The sequence below is a fragment of the Guillardia theta genome (assembly GCF_000315625.1).
Source record: "Guillardia theta CCMP2712 unplaced genomic scaffold GUITHscaffold_79, whole genome shotgun sequence".
Lineage (NCBI taxonomy): Eukaryota > Cryptophyceae > Pyrenomonadales > Geminigeraceae > Guillardia > Guillardia theta.
Window position 1 is genome coordinate 76,741 of NW_005434595.1, and position 16,881 is coordinate 93,621.

The window sequence follows — 16,881 nt, forward strand, 5'->3', positions numbered from 1 at the left end:
GCTCCCGGTGCTATGATCGGATTATGCTACTTACTCTCCGAATGGTCTCGGCTCGGTCCAAGTGGACAATTCTCCTCCGCGCCGCCCCGGCCTGGCCCGCGGCGATCCGATCGGCCCGGCCCGGCACTGACTCTGTGAGGCGCGGCCGGCCGGGCGCCGCGGTGACTGGGGGCCGTCCATCTGGGATCTGGTAGCAAACTTTAGTTAATTCTCTTAGCTGGGAATGGAGGGGCAGGAAGGAAAGGGAGGAAGGGAAGGGAGGAAAGGGAGGAAAGGGAGGGAAGGGAGGAGCGGAAGGGAGGAGGGAGGTGGAAGGAGGGAAGAGAAGGAGGGAGGAGGGTCGAGACAGTTCAGGACAACATTGGAGTAAGGGAGGTGAGGATGTTGGTGAAAATTGATGCTTGACTCAATATTTAGCAAGTGGCGTGGAGATAGAATCCCATGACGTACGTCAAGAACTGCTGGCTAAATCCGGTGAAACCCGAGCTTGTCTGTGCTGAACATGTTAATCGCCATGCTGCTGATGACAGGAGTCGGCCTTCATCAATCGTTTAAGATCGATTTCAATCAACGATGAAGAAAAACAACACGAAGAAACCGAAGAAGTAAATATTGAAGAAGAAGAAGGCAAAGAAGAAGAAGAAGAAGGCAAAGAAGAAGAAGAAGAAGGCAAAGAAGAAGAAGAAGAAGAAGAAGAAGAAGAAGATTTCAAAAGCCCTCGAAGGGCTGCCAGGAAGCTTTGGTCCATCTTCTTCCATCATTTCAAGAAAACGAAGTTTCGCTCACGTGCATAATCGACTTTCCTTACGGAGACTTTGGAGACAAGTCCTTCAATCTGAACCTCCGTAAAGAGGAAAGGCTGCTCGAGCGAATGATGTTGTTCAAGGTGAATGACAACAATCTCGAGCGGTACAGTCTGCACATCCACACTGTGGAGAAGTGGAAGAGCAGACCGAAGAAAAGTCCTGTGGAGTTCCGAGTACGGGGTATCACGGCGCTAAACATACGAAAGTGCAAGAGGAGGAGCCAAGATGAATTGTTTGATGAGGAAGAGCGTGGAGAACCTGTTCTTCCTGAGAACCCTGAGATCCGCAAGAAATGGCAACAGCACTTGAACAGCAAGGAGGACATTGAATGGCTCTGGCAGGCAAAACCTGCGCCTGGTGTTCTTCCGAAATTCGACAAATCAGGAGACAAGTATAAAGATGTGCTCAAGGTTTTGAGTTTTGCGATCAAACAGAGAGAAGCTTCTCAGTATCACGAAGAATGTGAAAAGTGAGTTGTGCATGAGAGGGAAATGTGATGATGATGATGATGATGATGATGATGATGATGATGATGATGATGATGATGATGATGATGATGATGATGATGATTTTGGTGTGCTGATACTGTGAATGATATTGCGAATGATGAAGATAGGGAATGATGTTGGAAGTGAGGAAGGTCAAGTTGCTGTTATGGGAGGCATTCTGACACGAGCTCACAGGAAGGCAGAGACTCAAAGACGCATGCGAGGCTCCCCACAGGAAGCGACAGTCGATGATGATGATGATGATGATGGTGAACTGTTAGTTCTCGAGATCCCGCAGGCCGTGGCGCTCTGCATGGGGATAGAGGAGTACAGAAGTCTTCCTACTCTCCCTGGTATACAGGAGGAGACACTCAGGTTGCTGGGAGCTTTGAGACAGGTCCCTCGTTGTCTTGCTATCGGATGGTACCAGCAGGCCGACAACCGCGTCAACGTGGAGACGTTCATCGAGGCGAACTTCAGTGCGATGAAGAGCCTGCCTCCTACCTTCGCTCTCCTTCACTTCTCCGGCCATGTCGTCGTACATCGCAGCACAGGAGAACTCTGGCTGGCAGCGCCCTCCTTCTCAGCAAACGATGTCGAAAGCGACAAGGAAAGGCTAGATCACGGCATTTCCTTGTCCCAGCTCACCTCGTGGTGGAAGACCTCCTTTCCCTCGGACAGCCCTCAAGTCCTCCTCATCGTCGACGGATGTCGCTCAGATGTCAGCAGCAGGCCGCTGTCAAGCATTGTGCACAAAATGCCTGCCAAGTGGACTCTGTGCTGCTTCCGAAGCACTGGGAGTGAGGGGAGGAGAAGCGATTCTGCCATGTGCCGGAGGCTGGTAGACAGGATCAATAGAATCGTTGCCGACAGACAGAACCTGCAAGACCTCGTCCCTTGGATGTGCGAGGAAAATCTGCCCGAGGGGATCGAGGCTCGGTTACTGAGAGAACTGCCGCAAGTAGTGGACCTTACAGGAGACGATGATGACGTGGGTCCGGCGGAGCCCAGGGGTGTGCAAAGAGGAGGAGGGAGCAGCGGGGAGCCAGCAGTGAAGAGGTTCAGGGGAAACTAGAGGGGCTGACGAGGAAGGTAAGGCTTGTTCAGATGCGAGGGAGACAGGAAGATCGGGTGGTGCTGAAACTCTGTATCACATGTCCCTTGTCCTTGTACAAGGAGAGCACGCAACTTGCAGATGATGTTTGCATGTCGTGATGATGATATGCAACGACACCTTACTTCTTCACTCCTGATGCGCATGTTTTATGAGAGTAATAGACACTGTACTCGTTTCTTCCTTCGTGGGGCCTGGCGAGCAAGAACCAAGTCATTCTGGGCGCCAGCTTGAGCGACGCCAAGTAGGCACTTGGCACTCAGCCTCGGCATAGAAAGAGACGGATGATGATGATGATGATGAAGGACTGCTGCGTCTCCATTGGAACAACATGGCCAGTGATCGCCATAGTGTTCACATGTCCGAGACTTCACTCTCCACAAACATCAGCCGCATGGCTGTGAATGGGTTTTGCTACCTCCATGCGTGCCTCAAGAAACGATGTTCTTCGGCGTGTGACCTCTCGTCTCTTCGGATCTCCCCGACTACAGGATAGAAATCCCTGCTACTTCTACCTGGGTTTCCTCCTCTCCTCTCTTCCATCCGTAATCCTCTAGCGCCCCGCTGTCTTCGATGAGTTTGATCTTAAACCTTGCAAGCTCCTCAACCGGAATCAGGTAAACAACCTACACATTCCATCTTCCACGTTTCGGGTTGTTAAGCGCTTTCAGAGCCTCAGTGATGGTCGACCAAGAGAAGCGGAAGGTGATGTCCTTCACGCCCGGATTTCAAAGGCCATAGCTGAGAGCCAACTGCCTCAAAGTCGATTCTGCAGTGTGCCCCGCAAGCGTACTTGCAACATACTTGATCACTGGCAACCAGCTTCTCTTACTTCCAAACTCGACGTATCCTATCAACCGGTTGATAGCTTGCGACGAGGAGGGACAAGCTGACCGTATGCAAGTCGATGTGTATTGATTTTCCACATGGCCGAAGCCTTCAACTTCGGGTGAGCACCATTAGGTATCCCATGATCATCATGTAGGTGTGACATGCTAAAGTCCAAGAAGTCATGCCAGCTCTCATGGTATACTTCACGAGTCGATAGTCCTATTCAACCTGGCCGATAAGTGACCCGATATTGTCGGCAACCGCGGCCGGCCCCAGGCATTCTCTTTCATTCATCCTCCTCTTGAAGCGGGGTGAGATCGCAGTGCTCAGGGCAGAGACATCAGGTAGATGTAGATGGTCAAGTGCTTCACATCGCTGCTCCTTTTGCGACAAATAACCCAAGAATGCTACTAATGCAATGGCAAAACAAGGTCGTCCAAGGTTTCATTCAGAGCTGCATGATATCGTGGGTAAGACCTGAAGAAAGCTATGATCGCATGAATGCGGTATGCCTAGTTCCTCTGCGTACTGAGACTGACCCCGACCCCACCCCCGCGGCGGCCCGGGCCGATCCTCCGAACTGATCTGTTGACAACTTTCGAACTGATCAGTTGACAACTTTCAAATGATGATCAGTTGACAACTTTCACGGATCAGTTGACAACGTTGACAACTTAAACGGATCGGATTGCAGTTTACATATCAACACAAAAAGTTACTCAAGCCTGGCTAAGCAACTGAACTGCCAATCGGCGGACTTCACTATTAGTACACTGAAGTTGACGGTCAGTCGCACACTGTACATCGACCTGAGTCAAGCCAAGCAAGCAAGTCTTTAGAGTCTCAGGGCCATGGCAGACACTGACATGGATATCACAGCAAGCAGCAGAGAGGTCGAGGCCGCCATGGGAGGGCTCGTGGCGGCAGAGGAGGGGTCGGAAGACCAGAGGTTCGACTGAATGATGGAACCAGCTTGCACGGAGAAGGACAGGTCCTGGTTGGCGTCCACTCTGGCATCTGCGGGGAGGTTTGCAGACATCTGAGTCAGTGTCATGCCTCCGTTCCTCCGAGTTTCAATGGTGTTGAGAAACGCGAGCAATCGGATTTCCTGAGCGAACAAGGCTGTGAGTTGCATGCTGATGGCCCTGTAAGAGCTTGACATCGAGCTTACCTCGTCCTCATTCACGGCATCTGCCTGGATCTCAATCTCAGTTCCTCCGCCAGGAAGGCCCTTAGAGAAGGTTTTGTTCAACTGCCGCCTGAGTCACTTGCAACACATGGACTCGTCTGCAAGCTCTTGTACCAGATAAGGCATGAGCGCGAAGAGGTTGCCCAAGTCTCCAATGAGCTGCAGCGATGACAAGCTGTTAGCAGGGCGGCAAATGCTCTGTTGCCACTTACGTATTCATCTGCTGTCACGCTGTTTTCTGCTGCGATGTACCAAGTGATCTTGAGGTTTCCTATCGTGATCATGAAGGTGATTTTCTTTCCTCCTCCGCCTGACGTGCACGTTCAGAGTCTCGGACAGATGAGAAGCACGCACATGGAGCTGGGAGAGTCAAGGAGCAAGACTTTGCCATGGCGTGTACCCATGCGCTGGTTGGTTGATCGACTTCCAGCAACGACCCGACGCAGCATCCGATATCTTGTGCCGCATGTATCTTGGCCTGCAACATGCTTGTTTTAGATGTACACAGTGTTGTGATATGTAAAACATCACCAGGCAGGCAGGGCTTGCACGACATTTGTTCGAGCCTTGAGAGCCATGATCTCCATGCTCCTTTCGGTCCTGACCAGGCTTGCAAGAGTCTTGACTATCATCTCCTGATAGAAATGGCTGCAGCTTGTCCATGCAATATTCAGATCCATCTGTGTTGCAAAATGAGTTCGTTTCAAAGATTTGACCGTCGGGTCAGCAGAACAATCGTGCCCGATCTCACCTTTCACGCACATGGCCGCAAGAACACGTTGCATCCTTGACAATGATCTGTCTCGACTCATCATCAAAGACGGAAAGAATGACATGATCTGCAATCAATGACTCAGGGCAGAAGTGAAAATGATTCAGTCGTACCTTGGCTCCACATTCAGAACACAAAAATTGACTTGATAGCGCATCTTCGGAATTGAGAAAGTCCAACAGGCGAGCAAGGCAGTAGTGACCATGACTGTCTTGCATGCATAGGAACGCGGTGGACATTCCATCCACAGTGGGTCCAACAAACGCGTCCATGTAATATCTCACGCACTGTGACGAGCAGAGGCCCTGGAGGTGCACACAAAGTGAATCAAATGAATCAAAAGAATGGTTGAAAGAGCTCAAAGATTACAACAGCTTCACACCTCAATGTTGAGCGGTGCTTCTGTCAAAGATATCACTTCGCTCACGCAGTATTCACCCCCCAACTTCAGGCAAAACAGTGGAACAATCGATCCGATGGTAGAGTTCAACTTTTTCTCTACCACAGTTACTTGATCTGATGTGCAATTCGGAAGGTATGGAGCAAGAGATGTGTTCAAGAGACGAGGAAGACAACCAGTGCTCGGGTTGCAAAGATGATCCATCACCGATTGGTTCACAAGATTTGCGGTGTTGTTCAAGATTGACAGGCAGGGCTCGGCCATGTTATGGATCCTGTCACCATCTTCTTTGGTGACGCAAGAGAAGTTCACGTCGATCTCAACCGACGCGTGCATCTCAGCCGATGCTTGTGTACTCCGAAGTTGGGTGGTGTGCTGCTTGCTGTCGTGCAGAGCCTTCGTACGGACTGTGTTTGTAATGGTATGAACCTTTGCTCTCATGGTGTGGATCACATGATCGACCAACGAAGCTGCTGTTGCAGGCTGTGTATTCGACGCGGCTGGTAGCGCACGATTGATTCTGAGCAACTTGGCAGCAGAAGCATCGAGGAGGAGGACGAGGAGGAGAGCGATTACGCCGCTGCGCCCATGCATGGTCATGGGAGGACTCAGTGACTGCGAGGCGACTGGGATACCTTTCGGTTCTTTTGTGTAAACCGGGGGGTGTACTGCTACCGGTAGTTTTCCCTTGGGCTTACAGCTGATGACGAGGGTGGGGGTAGGAGGGGGTACAACTATCTAGTACCAGCAGTACAAGTTAACCTCTGAAAAAGAGTCACAGCTCGGAGCTCCCTGGTACCGGAGCTCTCCCGGTACTTCCCGGCTACAGCTCACTCCCTTCCACCCACTAAATGCCAAATGCAGTCACTGCCGGCAGTGGCACCGCGGTCGGGCAGGGCGGCGGTGGCTACAGCCTCAGCCTACGGCTACCGTACTACTCAGCGGCTGCCGGCCGGGCGGCGCCGGGCGTACCGTACGGCGATACCGGGATCGGACGGTACGCCGGGGGGAAACGCGGCGCATTTTGGCGCGTGTGCCCCCGGCCCGGTGGGTCCGACGGTCAGTGATCCTTACAGCTGGCAGCGGCTCCCGGAACGAGGCCTCCCTGTCCTACGCTGCCATCATCGCGGGTGCATCCCGGTTTGCGTCTCATTCCTTCGGCGGCGTGTCCTGCGCGCCGTTAAGTGAAGGTATCAGTTAAGTTTGGGGGACAGCAGTCGGCAGGATTAGGTTTGGTTCTCCGAGGCTCGCCGAGTCGCTGTCTTTTCTCTTCTCGCCGTTTGGCCTGTGCGACAGTGTCAGGGTCCGATCAAGCCTTCTCGACTCCTCTCCTGCCATTGTCCTCGTACTGATTTTTCACTTCACTTTGAGTAAAGGAACGGGAGGCTCACTTACACCGTGACTCAGTGACGGCCCCCGCCCGGCGCGTACCCGGAGTGACCGTACAGTCACTCACTGGCAGGCTTCGGACCGGACCGTCGATGATGGTCATTTCAGAGCCTCTGTACCGGGTGGCGCCCCCACAGCAGACTCGATCATCGAAGCCGCGGCCCGGCCCTGATCCCTGCCGAGGCTCGGCCAGCCCGGCCAGCCGAGTCCGGGAGCGGACTCGGGAGGCCGGCCGCAATGCCCACCGCCCGGAGGTCACCAGTGACTGGGCCGGGCCCGGGCCGGGCGGCCGCCGCGCAGCTCAGTGCTGTGCTGCCCGTATGCTAATGTGACCTCATCCCCTCCAAGTCAGACCGCGTGCAAATGGCGGTGAACGTCGAAGTGGTAAGCATGAATGCAGAAGGAAGGAGAGAAGGAAGAGAACAGAAGACAGAGGAAAGATGAACACGATGAGAAGGAAAACAAGAGGGAGGGAGGGAGGGAGGGAGGGAGGAGGAGGAGGATAAGGGAAAAGTGTAGAGTATGGAGACGAGGAGACTGAGTTGACCAAGGGAAGAGGAAAATAATATGACCAGGAAGAGGAGAAGAAATACGAAAAACATTAACAAATGGGAAAGAAAACCAGTATATGAGGGAAAGGCTGGAATATTCAGAGAGTCAAGGAACAACTTGGAACACCAATAGGTCAATCAAATCTGTTAGAGAGACCGGCTTGCAAAGTGAATATCCATCTAAGAGGTACATATCGTCCTTGCGTGAAATTTATTCTGTCATGTGCAGGATGCTTATCTTTTTCCCATGCTGCATGCTTTGAAGTATTCACAGTATGCTGTTAACGGGGTAAGCAACTTCGCGGCTTGATGCCTCTGACATTTCTCGATTCCTCATTCTCGCTTCCTTCTATCTCTATGCCCCATGCTCCATCACTTCTACATCCACCCAGCTCTTAGACCTCCTTTGCTTCCTATCCTATTAGAATCGCATTCACGATTGTAGTTCTTATGTACAAGCAGGTGTTGTTGGGAACGTCCAAGCAAGAATCAGTGGAGATCGTGCAGGTTTGCAAACTAGTCTTCTTGCGCAACTTTGATGGCAACCAGGCGATTCCACTGATGCATCGGGATCTCTGCCTCTCTCCCATGCTCGATGCAGCGTTTGCGTTGATAGACGAGCATTGCAAAGCGAAATCATTGCAGGTTGTATGAGAATGTGATCGGAGAGAAAGTCACTTGACATCTTTCCTTCTCCTCAAGATCGTCGGGTACTATCATGCTAATGCTCAGCACAACTCCAACGGCATTTCACCAACTGCCAGAAGAATAGCCGATAAGATCAATGAAACTGTTGTTCCCGTCAGAGCTGCTGCGGCTTTCGATTGACAGCAGATCACACAGATGAAGGAAAGGGATGCAAAAGCTCGAACGTGCCTGATGGTAAAGTTCACCTTCTGGTGTATGAGGAGGTGTGATGAGATATTGCAGATGATTGACAACAACGAATTCGAGAAACTCGCCGCGTATCTGGTGGGCGGGACCAGGTTGATGTCTTTTAATCAGATTTTGATACCAATTCACACATATTGCCTCCAGTGCTGAGATGAAGAAAACGTTCGGGCTGACCATCTACACAAAAGTTGTTCGACTTTGGCCATGATGACGAATGGCAGATTGAAATTCTTGTCCTTCAGGCAGACAACGGAGATTGGAAATCAGCGAGCGATGTCAACATCAAGGGATTCGGCGACGAGAGCACGCCAGTGATGTTCTTTGTCGAGCATGTTGCTGTCTGCTGAGGCTCTACAGGCGAGACTGTTGGAACTTGTGCGCGCAGGGAAGCAGAACTCAGTCGTCGACTTTGAGAATCATGTGGACCATCATGAGAAGTAAGACTTGCGGACAGTTGTCGCTCTGTTTTATAACGCGCTGAACAGGCGATGGTTGGACGCGCAGATTCCTGCATGACTCCTTGCACGTCAACGATGATATCTACTCTTTTTTCTTTTGCAAAAACCAATCTTCTGTTTTGTCACTTTAAATCTTCTTGATCGCAAATGAAAGTGAAAGGTCTTGAATCTGAGTTCCAAACCTTGCCACGCTTGTAAGGTTGATAGCAAGAAGGCCGGCACCATTCCTCCCTCACCGTTCCTTGGACGGAACAATTCTTGATCACCATCATCGCGACGGTAGAGTTAGTCTCGTTGAAGAAAGTCCCATCCGGATTCTCTGTATCAAGGCATGACAAGCGTGGAGGGTCGGAACTTGAACAACTACCTTCAGGTGTCAACAGGCTGTAAAGATTTCCTTGTTCATCCTCTTGGAATCTGCCGCGTCTTGTCAGCTCACACCATTTCACGCCTTTCCCGATCAAAACTGCCCTCATTAATTTCTCCCCTTCTCCCCCTTTGCTTCCCTCCTTCCTGAATGCTGTTGATCTGCAATTGTTCCCATCTCCTAACCATCCTGCCTCTTTCTTGACTGCTCTGTCTTCACCTCTCGGACTCAACGATCGCGCCAAACTCTGAAGAAAACATTTTCTTGTTAGAGACGACAAGAGCAGGCTTTCATCACCTTTATGGTATTCTTCGGGGACTGGATAGTACACCTCAACAGCACTGTGAGTTTTTGCATGGAAAAAAATCTCGTACCTCTGACCAGAATGCTGCATGCTTGCAATTATAGATCAAACAAGATTCCAACTGTCGAAAACTCAAAGGATGAAAGAGTTTTATCGCTTATCTGACCTCAACGTGAGCGAATTGTGCCAAGTGAACTGCAAGCCGGCATCTGTTGAACTCACAGCCATTGACGTAAACTGCAGACTATTCAAACCTCTCGACAAGAGAAGGTACAGACATGAAGGTAAGAGAACATGACGAACGGTACAACAGCTTGCAAACATGCACAAAATGGTCAATCACAAGGGACTGGAGAGGGAGACTAGAGAACTGGTGAGTGATGGAGAGTCAACAAGTAGGATTGTAGAGTAGATGGATCAGGGGAGAGAGGAAGCCAAGTCATACTTCACCTTGGGAGCAGTCATTGAGGGCGATGGCACATCCTCCTTCAAACCCTATGTCCTCAAGCACACACCTGTTCAAGGACACGTTGCTGTTGGCTATCATAGCCACTCCGTAGAAGGCAAGGCCAGGGAGAGTTTCATGGTAGCGGACCTCCGGCCCTGTTCCTCCGATGAAAGAGTCTCTTAGTTGCACCTGACTGTTACAGGCCGCAAGGATACAGGTGACGTGGGAGCTCTTGAAGCAGCAGTGATCGATAAGCCAAGGGCCGGAGAAGACCTGCAAACTTCAATGTCACTACGAACACACAGCAACGCTCTGCGCTACCCGCATGAGAGTCTGACGAAAGATGGAGGTATAACAGATGAAGACATTCGAAAACGACCCACAAGACCCGTCGAACATACACCATTGGCCATGAAGCTTCGTCGCAAGCACACCCTCCCATCGGTCCGACAACTTTGAGCAGTTGATTTGCTCGTGTTTGACATGCTTCGGCTTCGCACGCACTTGACCGCAGATGTGGAAGGGCGTGTTGTTCTTGTCCAGCTGCAGCTCCCATCGAGGATAATCTTCTGATCCTGCACCCCACTTGTGTGTTCCTTTCCTGCAAACCAACCGCTGCCCTGCCTTGACAGCCCTCACAGCTCTGAAGAGGAAGGAGACGTCGTCAGGAACGTATACGTCATCGAGCTCTCCCGCTCTTGGAGGATGTTGAAACATCTCAACCCCTGGCGCTCTGCTGCATGGAAAGAACTCGTCAAAGATTGCAGGACCAGGAATAAAATTGTTCAGAGTGTCAAAGTCGACTCGTTTCTCCTTGACCCGTTCATGTGTTGCATCATAGAAGAACTGAACAGTCTGCTCCCCTCCAAACTGCTTCACAAGATCGTCATGGTACATGGGATCATCCAGTCCTCCACTGTACAAGAAGATGGGCCCGTTCTCTTCATATACCACTGCTGACCACGACTCCGGCACTGGCCCGTACCACTCGGAGAATTTCTCTGCAAGAGTTCCGGTGAACAGGAAGGAGACATTCTGGGTGGGATCCACACGCAGGTGAAACTCCCGAGGAAGCTGATCAGGCGGAACTCTTAGGATGTTTCTACTCTTGTCATAGTACTCCTCAGTGTAAGGGCTTTCACTAGAGTTCATCACATACTTTCCCAGGCCATACACGTCTCGCAGCCTCTGAGGCCGCATTCGCTCGGGTGGGATGTAGTCTGTTGCGTTGAGGGACTCGCGATATCGCTCGAGGCCCTTCCCCTGATATTCTGGGAAGAAGCCATTGTTCCAGCCTCCAACAGGGATCAGGTAGGGGTGGTTTTGTATCTCCTCCTCTGTCAGACCCTCGTCCGCCCTTACAATGGTGGGGTCTGGCTCTATCTGTCTCACCCAATCAGGAGCTTGAGTGTCCAGGGGGTTGTAGTCCGGGTCGTCTTCCTCGTCCGTGTAATAGTATGACCCAGAGTCATCTTCGTCTGCTCCATCATACCACAAGCCTCCCCTCAGGGAAATGGTCGATCGTTGTTGTTTAATGTACAGACGTTTCTGAAGCAGCACCGGCAAAAGTCTCGCTCCCAGTGCACCACCACTGCGGGTGCTGTAGGATACTGCTACAGTGTCTAACTGGACAACCAAGAGGAATTGGAAGCAAAAAATGGCCGACAAACTCATTCCGACGAAACTGAATCTTCGATTCCCTGTCCTATCTCCTCCTCGTCCCTTATCGTTCACGGAATCTCTCTCCAGCACCATTCTTGTCCTCTTTTCTACTTGCATCCTTCCTGTTCCCTCTCTCCCTCCCCCCTCCCCCTTCCCTCCTCTCTTCATACCCTGTACTTCGCTGTGCCCATGGCGGGTCTCATCGATTGGGTTCAAATTGAACACCAAAGATTGAAATTTGAAAGCAAAAAATGAAACTGTAGAAGAACAGATCTATTGTTTGCTGCCCTTATATTCTCCTTATAAGTCTCCTGAGGCGGACACCACTGGGTAGTTCAAGAGTTTGACTACCGTACCCTGTAATCAAATAATTGACCACCCACCCCGAGCTAGGACTTGGTGGGGCGGGCCGCTCCAGGCTGTATGAACTTCGGACATGGAATAGCCTCAACTGCACCCGGTACGGTACGATAGTCGCCGGCATTCCTTAGCTGAGGCAGGGCAGGGGTGGGGTGATGCAGGTACCCTGATTTATATGCGATGAAAGTGAGTCCTTTGTAGGGGTAGGGTAGTCAATGACACATCATGAATTGTGGGCGGGGGGTGGGGGTAGGTGGGTTCAGTAGGGGTGGTGGACCCGATGGTACTACGGAAGTGGCCCAGGCTGATCAGGTGAGTTGAAATCCCAGGGCGGTCAGATGGCGGGAGAGGAGGAAAGGAGGGCAGCTACGGCGAGGAAGGGAGGAGGACAGGGAGCGCGAGGCGCGAGAGACGAGGAGCAAGGGAGAAAGGATACAAGCTCATACAAGCTTCAGGCTGGAGGGGCCTTCAGTGAAGTGGATAGAAGCAAGGACTCGGTATCTTCGCTGGTATGTATCCATGTCATACAGGGGAAAGATTTCTTGGAGCAAGGATCCAAAGAGATGGTCTGTTGTGCGCTAGTGTATGAGTGTGAGGAGGATGTAGACGTCGATGATCTTCTTTCCATGGACTTCGACTCTGAATGTCTGAAAGTTGGTGGTGAAAGATTCAAACGTTTCAAAAGGACTGAGAATCCGTCGATAGAGATGTTCTCTGTCTTGAAACAAGTCGATGGAGCCATAGACCTGACGGACCCACAAAAGTTTGAAATCACACCGAGCAATGATGATAGAATCACAGAGCAGAGTCTCGTGGTGGTTATCACGATACTTGACAAGGAAGGAGCCGAGAAGGGCCTCGATCAATCCGCGAGAGTGATTCTTCCCATCAAGGCAGGAGTTGAGTATGAAGGTTGGTACACACTCTTCACTGAGGAGCAGCTTCCTGCTCTTGGTTTCTCCGAGCACCCGATGCAAATCTACCTCAAATGTCACTACTCCCCCGTCAACTCGCCTGATGCTAAGGAGGTAGAGTTCAAGCAGGCCGAGGATGCAGTGACGAGATTCTTCTCTCTCGTTGAGCAACCTGTGTCTCCTCTCCTGACGGGAAACCATCAGCCTGACCGCAACGCCCTTGCAAGGACGCTCGTGTTTGATCAAGAACCTGTGTCTGTTCCTCCGGCCACGTCGTCGAAGAAGTCTTCTGGCAAATCCAGTCCTGAGAGTGACCAAGTTCAGCAAGGGGAGTATGTATTCAATCTCACAATCATTGAAGCTCAGTATCTGCCTGATCTCGGTCAAGAGCCAGAGATAGTTTGCAACGTGTCACTGATCAATGCCGGAACAAGTATGGAGTACAGCCGTTATTCCACGTTGCGGCATGACTTTACAGATAGAACTTCAGCTACGAAAGAGAAACCGCATTTCAGGAACATCTCACAAACATCAATGTGCATACCTCAACAACAATGCAAAACTTCGATATCTCACAGCCTACATCATGCCAGATGGAATGACAAATTCGAGTTGTACGAAGCTCACAATTCTTTCGAAGATCTGTCTGGAAACGCGATGGCTCCGCTGAATGCGCAGCCGCTTCTTCTAATCATCACAATCAGCCAAAACGAGACCTTCGGGCCTCAGGGATACTACGGAAAGATCGTTCTTCCTGTAAGATACGGAGCGCAGACCGACAGGTGGTTCAATGTAATGGACGCGAATGGAACAGCGCAGTTGGGAATCAATGGAATGCATTCAAAGATTCACCTTCACCTAGAATATCAGAGTACAGACTCAAAGAGAAACTCTGGAAACTCCAACTCGGAAGAAGAGATGGATCGATGGAATTCAATGGTCTTCCGGATTTCCAGCCCCATGACTTCCTCCCTTACTGACGCTGTTGCCGTGGAATCTAGACTGGTGGGAAAGGATGGGCAGCATATAGTGACTAAGAACCAAGGTTTTGTTGCTATCAGTTTGTCAGCTCTAGGAGATCTCGATTGTCTCATGTTGGATCGAGATGCTCAGTTGTTCTGGAGAGTTTCAGTCCTGCATCCGTCAACATGCCTACAATTCTGTGATTCGCTTATGGTTGAGCACCAGTCCCCGGAGAGGAGCAGCAAACTGAGTTTTGACGGTCGACCTGGCAGGATTGTGGCGCAGATCGAAACGCACAAACAGAGGCTAGGAAAGCCATGGAACGAAACCTTCGAGCTGAAGACAGTGAACCCCAACTCAGTGATAGTGAGACGCAAGAATGGCGTCATGGAGGTCATGTACTCAGAGGAGAAGGTCAAGTTTGACCAGCCGTTGATAGTCTTTCTTACATTGCACTCGCAAACTTGGGGAGGTGAAAGCATGATAGCATTTGCTGTGAAGGAAATCGTGCCAGGAGGTGTGATAGACGACCAGCTGTTGTTGAAGCAGTGTGATGGTTCTCTGATCAAGCACGATGAAAACAAGACTTGCACTGTAGGACTACATTGTGACTACGTGAGTTATTTCCCTGAGTCAGCTCAAGGTCGATCGCAATCGAGTGGAAGGAAGAATTCAGAGTCGGCATTCCATGAGCATGATAGGAGCTCGCAGGAGATATATGCTTTGAACCAACTTCTAGAAAACGAACGGAAGAAGAATGAAAAGCTTGAGATGCAATGTGCTGAAATGGAAAGAAGAATGGTCAAACTTGATAGCAAACTTGCACAAGAGAGACAAAGGTGCAAATCTTTGGAGTCGGAATTACAGAAAACAAAGCAACTTGTCAAGGAAAGTACTGATTTTGCAGCTGCTGCTCAGAATCAGATGAAAGTATCACGCACAATTTGTAAATATGCTGTTGAAAGTATGAAGAATCAAATCTATCATCTAAGCGAGAAGATTTCAAATCACAAGGAGCATGATTCTGAAAAAAAGGAGACTTTGATGAAATCACACATGCAAATCTTAGACACTTTCTCAGACGCGCTTGAAATTTTGACGGCCTTCTCCTCAACAAGGGACCTTGCAATAAGGGAAAGCATCAACAATGCTGGGATCTTGATAGAAGATGGCAAGAAAGTTATATCAAGAATCTCAAAATCCACAACCCGAAGGAAAAGCAGCTTCAGCGTTGATGTATCACCAGAGGTGTCAGGTTCAAGAGGGGAGAAACCCTCTCCTGTCTTAACGTCTCGCCATGACATGAGCAGTAGCCTGGTCCCTAACGCTGATCTATCTACCTCCCTTTCTGAGGACGAGTCCGATGATTCGAACCGGCGGTCTGACATCAAATCAGCCCGTCGTGCGCCGGCGCACCATGTCAAGGCTTCAATCCTTCACATCTTGGATCAGATTCAGATCGAAATGAACCTTGTGAGGACCCTGATGAATCAGAGAGACAGAGTTTGCTCGAAGTTCATCAAAGAGTTTGTTGATATGAAGTCGAGGGGGCCAGCGACGGAAAGTTCAAACAGTCGGGCGATTGCAGAGTTGCTCTGGAAGATTGCTGAGTGTAAGTCCGACTTTCATTATCAAGTCATCGACGACGATGCCATCCTGGGGGCGTTGGACGACACGGTCTTGGAGTACATCTTGCGCAATCGAAACCTCCACGAGAAACTGGCTGCACAGAGAGACTGGCAAGTTCTGAAGCACGAGGCTGTCAGGAAGTCGGAGGCTGGCAGGACGCAGACAAAGGAGGAAACTCCGAGGAAGCGTGCCCCCCTGCCTCACGAGAGCCCAGAACACTCTGGGTATCCCTATCAAACTCGTGTTGAGAGCAAAGTGAAGGAAAGGAAGTCACCTCCGCTGTCCTCAGCCAAGAAATCTGCTGATACTCCTCACAGACTGCAACCGAAGGCGGCGGGAGCAGCAGCAGACAAATCTCGACACGCCTCCTCCTCTCCTCCCGTTTCAGGCGCTAAACACACTGAGACGAAGCCGATGGCCAATACAAGCGCGAGGAAAAGTCCCTCATACCTCTATGCCTAGAGCGCGATTGAAAGTTTTAATTTGATTGATGATGATGATGAATTACTAGAGCAGTCAAGACATCAAAGAATGAATAAAGAATAGATAGAATAAAGCATTAACCCCGCACCGAATCCTATCCTTATCCCCGTGCACTGATAACACAATGATTTTGCCGTCACGAGGCGATTAGAATGGTGAGGACTACTAGGATCAAAAGCTACTGCACATTCCTTTCCTTGGGAGAAATCTTGCTGAAGTTGAGTCGATTCTTGCAAACAAGCGTCAAAGACGACATGTCAAACTCAAGGTACCTTGTGATGAGGCGATGAATCGGAGCTCGCCCTCGTAAGAAGTTCCCAGCAGGTCGCTAAAAACATACTTAACCTCCCAATTGCAACGATGCTCAGTCACGAATATCCCCGTCTTCACTTCTTCCATCATAACGGAAATTATTTTCCCCTCTGTCACCTTCCATGTACCAACGGACTCCTCGTCGTAGATCTCTTTCAACCCGTGCAAGACAACAAAGCTGCCAGCAAGGGCGAATCCGCTCCATAGCACGCGATCAAGAAGAGGGGGCGGCTTGCGGCCTGTGCGCGATGGAGATTGAGCCAACCAGCGATGGACATGCGTCCTTGGCGGCTGCCGATGGCCCCGTGCATGCCGGATCAACTTGCAGCAAGCACTTCCAAGACCTGAGACTCGCATCGTGCTTATTATTAGACTCTGAGAACAAATGTCAGACCCTCATGGCATCTCAGAGTACAAGAAGATCTCAACATTCTCAGAAACGGATGTCTGCAGAGCTCAACATGTTCAAATGATATATCCGGATTTATTTGTCACATCTCAACCAGATCTCATACCCGCAATTCTCCCTCTCCTGTCTCCATCTCTC

General features: G+C 50.5%; 5 protein-coding genes across 5 annotated transcripts; 3 read left to right on the forward strand and 2 right to left on the reverse strand.

Annotated features, from left to right (window-relative positions):
- Nucleotides 1-441: 441 nt before the first annotated feature.
- GUITHDRAFT_114860 (hypothetical protein) lies at nucleotides 442-2,369 on the forward strand (the record flags this gene model as incomplete). Its single annotated transcript, XM_005825903.1, has 4 exons — nucleotides 442-474; nucleotides 619-742; nucleotides 822-1,275; nucleotides 1,490-2,369. The coding sequence occupies 4 exons, from the start codon at nucleotides 442-444 to the stop codon at nucleotides 2,367-2,369; spliced, it is 1,491 nt and encodes a 496-aa protein (XP_005825960.1).
- Nucleotides 2,370-4,074: 1,705 nt separating this feature from the next.
- Nucleotides 4,075-6,200, reverse strand: GUITHDRAFT_143795 (hypothetical protein; the record flags this gene model as incomplete). The annotated part of the gene is made up of 9 exons (XM_005825904.1): nucleotides 4,075-4,347; nucleotides 4,411-4,491; nucleotides 4,543-4,587; nucleotides 4,641-4,738; nucleotides 4,783-4,916; nucleotides 4,960-5,076; nucleotides 5,180-5,226; nucleotides 5,314-5,505; nucleotides 5,583-6,200. 9 exons carry the CDS (start codon nucleotides 6,198-6,200, stop codon nucleotides 4,075-4,077), a joined length of 1,605 nt encoding a protein of 534 aa, XP_005825961.1.
- A 1,146-nt stretch (nucleotides 6,201-7,346) lies between these two features.
- On the forward strand, nucleotides 7,347-9,058 carry GUITHDRAFT_154532 (hypothetical protein). Its single transcript, XM_005825905.1, has 11 exons — nucleotides 7,347-7,373; nucleotides 7,770-7,829; nucleotides 8,003-8,047; nucleotides 8,090-8,185; nucleotides 8,243-8,332; nucleotides 8,384-8,422; nucleotides 8,471-8,526; nucleotides 8,579-8,621; nucleotides 8,677-8,745; nucleotides 8,792-8,871; nucleotides 8,920-9,058. Exons 1-11 carry the CDS (start codon nucleotides 7,353-7,355, stop codon nucleotides 8,948-8,950), a joined length of 630 nt encoding a protein of 209 aa, XP_005825962.1. The 5' UTR covers nucleotides 7,347-7,352; the 3' UTR covers nucleotides 8,951-9,058.
- GUITHDRAFT_114863 (hypothetical protein) lies at nucleotides 9,020-11,685 on the reverse strand (the record flags this gene model as incomplete). The annotated part of the gene is made up of 9 exons (XM_005825906.1): nucleotides 9,020-9,061; nucleotides 9,129-9,211; nucleotides 9,260-9,309; nucleotides 9,479-9,506; nucleotides 9,557-9,600; nucleotides 9,641-9,684; nucleotides 9,730-9,800; nucleotides 10,014-10,284; nucleotides 10,333-11,685. 9 exons carry the CDS (start codon nucleotides 11,683-11,685, stop codon nucleotides 9,020-9,022), a joined length of 1,986 nt encoding a protein of 661 aa, XP_005825963.1.
- A 686-nt stretch (nucleotides 11,686-12,371) lies between these two features.
- GUITHDRAFT_114864 (hypothetical protein) lies at nucleotides 12,372-16,001 on the forward strand (the record flags this gene model as incomplete). The annotated part of the gene is made up of 1 exon (XM_005825907.1): nucleotides 12,372-16,001. The coding sequence occupies one exon, from the start codon at nucleotides 12,372-12,374 to the stop codon at nucleotides 15,999-16,001; it is 3,630 nt and encodes a 1,209-aa protein (XP_005825964.1).
- Nucleotides 16,002-16,881: the final 880 nt, after the last annotated feature.

Coding starts and splice junctions, on each gene's coding strand:
- GUITHDRAFT_154532 (XM_005825905.1), top strand. CDS start 7,353: ATGGCGGTGAACGTCGAAGTG. Junction 7,374..7,769: donor TGGCGGTGAACGTCGAAGTG/GTAAGCATGAAT, acceptor TGTCATGTGCAG/GATGCTTATCTTTTTCCCAT. Junction 8,333..8,383: donor CCGATAAGATCAATGAAACT/GTTGTTCCCGTC, acceptor CAGATCACACAG/ATGAAGGAAAGGGATGCAAA.